General features: G+C 47.6%; 2 protein-coding genes across 2 annotated transcripts; both read right to left on the reverse strand.

Annotated features, from left to right (window-relative positions):
• Positions 1–565: 565 nt before the first annotated feature.
• Positions 566–1,691, reverse strand: LOC100278899 (uncharacterized). Its single transcript, NM_001152026.2, has one exon. The coding sequence runs from the start codon at positions 1,476–1,478 to the stop codon at positions 861–863; it is 618 nt and encodes a 205-aa protein (NP_001145498.2). The 5' UTR covers positions 1,479–1,691; the 3' UTR covers positions 566–860.
• Positions 1,692–5,392: 3,701 nt separating this feature from the next.
• On the reverse strand, positions 5,393–6,532 carry LOC103649609 (uncharacterized). The gene has a single exon (XM_008675346.3). It carries the CDS (start codon positions 6,284–6,286, stop codon positions 5,660–5,662), a length of 627 nt encoding a protein of 208 aa, XP_008673568.1. The 5' UTR covers positions 6,287–6,532; the 3' UTR covers positions 5,393–5,659.
• Positions 6,533–6,772: the final 240 nt, after the last annotated feature.

The raw sequence follows: 6,772 nt of genomic DNA on the forward strand, positions 1-6,772 counted from the left end.
AGTATAATCAGCTATATACAAAGTTCGTAAGTTCAGTTTATTGTCTAATGTTCATAACAAAAGTAAAATTACATCACACACTCTAATTCAAAGCTACAAAAAACATCTAACTAGCATTATCTCTAGCTTTGTGTTCTTTATCAAGTATATGAAAGTGTGAAATGAAGTGTGGTTTTAATAAATATATGGACCTTTTCGTGTCTCTAAATGGGTCATTTCGTGTCTGCCTTAAAAGGGCCGTGCTCGTGTCCGCTCATGGGCCGTGACCTCGGCCCAAACCCGGCCCGATATAACGGGCCGTGTCAGGCCGACACTAAATTATTTCGGGCCGTACCGTGCCTGGGCCGTGCTTTTTTCCGTGCTTCGGACCGGCCCATCAAACCCGGCCCAAATGTACATCTATAGCGCTAATGCTCGTTACCGGGCTCAGAGTGGCTTTTACCCAAAACGGCCATTTCGACGTTTTAAGAAAAGGAAAAACTGACCCTTAGGTTAACTTAAAAAAAAGTTGGTACAAGATAATTAATACCTTATGATTATTTTTATAGTTTAATGGAGATCAAAATTTAATATGTCATACCATAAATACAAAATAATAAATCACAAAAGCAATATTTTACTTGTACTATTCGGTGGTACAAGAGTGTTACAAAATCATCTTAAATTTTAGACACCTAAAATATAATATACTGAAATAAACAACATACATATATAAGATACATGCCCATTGCCCATCCATGCCGAGACCTTTCAGTCTCATGCATGCACGCAGATGCACCGAGATGCAGCGCTCCAAGCAACCAAACGCTAGAGATGGATCGAAGAAGGCCGGTGTCGGTGTGGTCCTCTCATCTAGCTCGTCAGTTGAAGTCCTTGGTTATGGCGGGGATGCAGCTGGAGCTCCTGGCGAGCGCGGCGGCGGCGGCGGGGCGGGCGCCGCGGTCCCGGACCCGGGGGCTGTCGCACCTGGCGCCCCGCTTCCTGAGGATCTGCCGCATGGCCTCCGTCTGCAGGAGCACGGGGTTGGCGCGCCCCACGCGGTTGAACCGCCCGCACACGGCCATGTGCGCCGCGAGCGCGGCCTCCGTCGTCGCGCGGCCGCCCTCGGCCTCGGCGCTGACGGCCGCCGCGCACAGCCCGCACACCCAGCGCCCGCAGTAGCGGTCGCGGACGCGGCGCACGTACTGGGGCGTGCACTCCTCCTGCATGCCGCAGCACTCGCACCGCGCCAGCTCCTCCTCCTCCTCCTCCGCCGTCTGCTGCTGCTGCTGCTGCTCCGCGATCGCCGGCAGCTGCTGCAGCTTGGCGGCGTCGGCGTCGGCGGGCGTGGCGGCCTGCTTCTTGCTGTCCCTGGCCAGCTCCAGGGCCAGGTCGGACATGGCGCGCTGCAGCCCCTCAATCGAGATCCTCCTCGGCTTCGCCGACTGCTTCTTCGGTGCCGGCGCCTGTGCGGCCGCTGCGTCTCCAGTAGGCGCCATGAAGAATCGAATTAACCAAAGAGTTGGTGAACGGACTCTCTGCTGTATCGATCTGTTGTTGTATCGCTACAGGGAAAGAACAGCTAGCTAATGGGAACTCTAGTTTGGTGCTAAAACTACGAGCTGATTGAGTGAAAGATGATGACAACAATTCTATGTTGTTGTTTTTTTGGTATCTAGCAATTCATCAACTCGATCCTTGCTTGAATGTGTGGAGTGTGTGGTAACGCACAGGAGGTACTTTATATACACAGTGGTGTGGTGCCCCTGGGCCGGGTGTATGCAGTTCGGAAAAGTGTAGTGTAGATTAATTAGTGGTGCAGATGCGTCGTTAGCTCGTGACATGATGCGTCCATGGAGATGGAGGGGAGCTGGAAAAGCAAGGGGAGGGGAGGGCCCGAAAGCCCCAGATCACTCCAGATCTGCGGCTGGGATCAAATTAAACCGTCGGCTGGCTTGGCTGGTTCCGGCCGGGCCGGATCGGACGTGTTTCGCTGTGTCCACGCCAGCGTGCCTTGCATGCTCGTGAGCGAGACAGTGCCTTCCATCTCCATGCATGGGGATTGGGGAGCAACAGTATTACTGCTGATCTGATCGATCAGTTGCTGTGTGTGGGTGGGGTGGTCTTAATCTGTACGTTGAAGTAATTTAGTATGGACATATTGAAGTGAGATGGTTACATATTGTTTCCCCCCTTAGGCCATGCATGTTCGTTTGCATTGAGAAATAGAGGGGATTTTGATCCCCTCCTATTGAATTTTGAATAGCAAAGGATTTATTCCCCTCAATTCCTCTCATTCCACCTCTAACCGAACAGGCCTTTAAGGTTTATTCTATTGCGTTTGTATCGATAGGGGACCGAAGGAATTAAATCATTCTAAAAAATAAATAGAAATAGATTTAATCCCGCTCAATCCCATTTGATTTATATTAGGCTTTGTTCGATAGCGTCTAGATCTAGATCGAATGTGATTAAATCTCTTTCTAATCAAAATTAAATAGAAGGAGATTGAATCCCTCTCGTAACTAGTTTGAGAGAAAAGAGATCTAAACTTAATATCTTATTCAAATGTTTACTTAATACTGTGAAATGAGAGGGACCCCGAGAGGATCTGACTTTCCAAACTAACTTCAATCCCTTAAGAGAGGGCATGTTCGGTTGCGAAGGGATCGAAGGAGATTGAAGAAAAAAAATCTCTTCCTAATTAAAATTGAATATAGATAGATCTAATATCTCTCAATCCCTGTGTAACCGAGCCTAAGTTGGAGAATGTGCGTATGTAGTGATATTACCACGTTGGAGATTTCTTTTGCAAAGGTATTAACTGACCGTACGTGTTTAGTTAGCTGAAAATCCAACCGGTGAGCGAGCACCGAACTAACTAAGCGCATGCGATTTATTACATTTAGATACATAAATATAAAATCGATTCAATAATTAAATCTTTTGCTTAAAATATAATAAAAAACAAAATGAAATAACATTTCGTATAACATTTTGTATTGCGTGCCTACATGTGGTCGGCGTGCTTGTATCCTGCATGCGCGGAGATGCTCGCGTCGTCTCGACGGAGCCTAGACGGGTGACCAATTTTGCATCGGCTGATCCTCCATAGCTACACACATGAACCAAACATGAGATGCTTGAGGACTCCACGGTGCACTGCACCGATAGACCAAACAGTCAGTAAAACACTCTGTGGGAGGAAAAGATGAACCAAGTATTAGATATATATCTTGTACTATGATATAGTTATTATATGACTAAACTTTTAGTTTGCTAAAGATGACATGGCCACTTCTTAAAGCTCACAACGGATTGCATTACTACCCATGCTCTAATGCAGGTTAAACCGACTGACGCTAGATTTGGTCGGTTAGTCGGTCGCCAATCGACTAGGTCAAGCGATGACATCTACGATGGAATTGGGCTAGTCGATACCGATCGGTACATTGGAGCGGGTCTGATATCAACCATCCTACCGGTTGGCGTTTGCTAATGTGGCACACTATGATTCGTCGACGCTATTTTATTCGTTTCAATTTAAGAAATAAAGTATAAAAAATTCTAAATTCACTCTATAAATATAGGAGGGGCTTGGGTTCATTCACACTCAACTAACTTTAATTTATAAGTCATCTCCTTCATTGGTAGCTTTTCACTATCAGTTTTGATTTAGTAGCTTTTCAATCTCCATCTTAACATGGATCCTAGATAGAGTCCTAACTTTGATATGTTTACGGACTTGTTCAACAAGCAATCTCTGCAACGTACTAAGAACTCTGTCGTGCAGGGTAAATCTTATCCGATGGTCTTTTCTCACGTTCATCATCGGTAAAAGGACGTTCCTACTCATACCCGTTCCCTTACTTCCCAACATTTGTTTTTTTATATGTATGCTCCTCCTCCATATATGTAGCAACCAACTGTTCATGGTCCTTCCGACTACTGGGTCTCTAACGACGGACACTTCTCTCTTTCATATGTTTCTCTTTATGATGCTCTCATATGTTCCCTCCTTTTTTATGGTGCTCCTCCTATATATGATGGACGTGATCTCTTTTATGGTGGTCCTCTTTATGGCATTTACCTAGCGAGGTCATTGAGATTTAAAAGTCATGAGACTAGTACCTCATTAGTGTATTGCACTAGTAGAAAAAAAACTCTAAGTCTACAGTAAGACCTAATTTTTACAGACGGATTCGGTTATCAACCGCCAGTGATATTTTTAGTGACGATTTCTTAAAAAAACCGCCACTATAAATCAATGCCACTAGAAATCATTTATATCCTTATTTTTTGAGTTTTTCAAACGATCTTGGATGATAAAACTACCCGAATAAAAGTTGTATATCTCAAGAAGTTACCAAACTTTGTAATTGATAATTTTTTTATTTGAAATCATCTAGACTCTCAAAAATTGCATTAAAATCTATCAAATTAAAAAATGCAAATTTTGCAAACGACCTTTGATGGAGAAGCAAGTTTGCATATACATGCCATTCTTGTTAGCCTTTAATTGTTTGGTCAGGTGCGAATTTGTGCTTGTTAATCTTGATAATTGACATTATCCAGGTGGTTTGACGGTGATAAGGAGATTGATGCCCTTTTTAGTCAAATGAGAGTATGTGCTTGTGATCGGCAACGCCTATATAACTTGGCGATCAAAAGTTTAATAATTACATTACAAAGAGCCTTTTATTACAATAGTTTAAATAGCTGACTTTAATATAAAGTGAACAGCTTGTGGACGGTCGGATGTAAATGATTGTGGGTGGAGTGGTGAAGAATCGGCCCCTAGACACCACTTGGCTCTAGCGTGAATGGAGGGTGAGCGACAACTTCTTACGAATCGGCCCTATAGACACCATTTGGACGGCAACAGGTGAGGCCGGCCGGGAGACCACGTACGGTGTCGGCGCCATCTGAACCGGCCGACCAATGGATACCCGAGCGGCGCATGTGCAGCTCCGTCCCAATAACCGGCGCATGTACTGGTTGGTTGGTACAAGTAGTATATCCTTTGTCGTGAACAAGCGTGTAGTATGCATACTGGGTTGCTTGCATCGAATAAATTAAGAACACTAGGGCCGGAAAAGGAGGGGACTTTTTAAAAGTTTGGTTGTGCCGGTTCAGAGGAGTCTGTCTGGCAGCTATGCCTGTTTGCACTTTGGCAGCACATTCCTTTGCAGCATTCAGAAATGGGCCAACGGGCTCAACTTCCACCAAAAACCATGTGGTCGGCCAGTGTTGGTCTGCGCTATGCTCGTTACTGGGCTTAGAGTGGCTTTTACCCAAAACGGTCATTTCGACGTTTTAAGAAGAAAAGGAAAAGCTGATCCTTAGGTGAACCTAAAAAAAGTTGGTACAAGACAAGATCGAAATTTAGTATGTCATACCATAAATACAAAAAAATCAAATCACAAAAGCAATATTTTACTTATACTATTTTATGGTACAAGAGTGTTACAAAATCAACTTAAATTTTAGACACCTAAAATATAATATACTGAAATAAACAACATACATATATAAGATACATGCCCATTGCCCATCCATGCCGAGGCCTTTCAGTCTCATGCATGCACGCAGATGCACCGAGATGCAGCGCTCCAAGCAAACAAACGCTAGAGATGGATCGAAGAAGGCCGGTGTCGGTGTCGTCCTCTCATCTAGCTCGTCAGTTGAAGTCCTTGGTTATGGCGGGGATGCAGCTGGAGCTCCTGGCGAGCGCGGCGGCGGCGGCGGGGCGGGCGCCGCGGTCCCGGACCCGGGGGCTGTCGCACCTGGCGCCCCGCTTCCTGAGGATCTGCCGCATGGCCTCCGTCTGCAGGAGCACGGGGTTGGCGCGCCCCACGCGGTTGAACCGCCCGCACACGGCCATGTGCGCCGCGAGCGCGGCCTCCGTCGTCGCGCGGCCGCCCTCGGCCTCGGCGCTGACGGCCGCCGCGCACAGCCCGCACACCCAGCGCCCGCAGTAGCGGTCGCGGACGCGGCGCACGTACTGGGGCGTGCACACCTCCTGCATGCCGCAGCACTCGCACCGCGCCAGCTCCTCCTCCTCCTCCTCAGCCGTCTGCTGCTGCTGCTGCTGCTGCTCCGCGATCGCCGGCAGCTGCTGCAGCTTGGCGGCGTCGGCGTCGGCGTCGGCGGGCGTGGCGGCCTGCTTCTTGCTGTCCCTGGCCAGCTCCAGGGCCAGGTCGGACATGGCGCGCTGCAGCCCCTCAATCGAGATCCTCCTCGACTTCGCCGACTGCTTCTTCGGTGCCGGCGCCTGTGCGGCCGCTGCGTCTCCAGTAGGCGCCATGAAGAATCGAATTAACCAAAGAGTTGGTGAACGAACTCTCTGCTGTATCTGTTCTTGTATCGCTACAGGGAAAGAACAGCTAGCTAATGGGAACGTACTCTAGCTTGGTACTAAAACTAAGAGCTGATTAATTGAGTGAAAGATGATGACAACAATTCTATGTTGTTGTTTTTTTGGTATCTAGCAATTCATCAACTCGATCTTTGCTTGAATGTGGAGTGTGTGGTAACGCACAGGAGGCACTTTATATACACAGTGGTGTGGTGCCCCTGGGCCGGTTGCATGCAGTTTGGAAAAGTGTAGTGTAGATTAATTAGTGGTGCAGATGCGTCGTTAGCTCGTGACATGATGCGTCCACGGAGATGGAGGGGAGCTGGATAAGCAAGGGGAGGAGAGGGCCCGAAAGCCCCAGATCACTCCAGATCTGCGGCTGGGATCAAATTAAACCGTCGGCTGGCTTGGCTGGTTCCGGCCGGGCCGGATCGG

The sequence above is a fragment of the Zea mays genome, chromosome 3 (genome assembly GCF_902167145.1).
Source record: "Zea mays cultivar B73 chromosome 3, Zm-B73-REFERENCE-NAM-5.0, whole genome shotgun sequence".
NCBI lineage: Eukaryota > Viridiplantae > Streptophyta > Magnoliopsida > Poales > Poaceae > Zea > Zea mays.

Bases quoted from the DNA above. Each gene is read 5' to 3' on its own strand.
- LOC100278899 (NM_001152026.2), bottom strand. From the start codon at position 1,478: ATGGCGCCTACTGGAGACGCAGCGGCCGCACAGGCGCCGGCACCGAAG.
- LOC103649609 (XM_008675346.3), bottom strand. From the start codon at position 6,286: ATGGCGCCTACTGGAGACGCAGCGGCCGCACAGGCGCCGGCACCGAAG.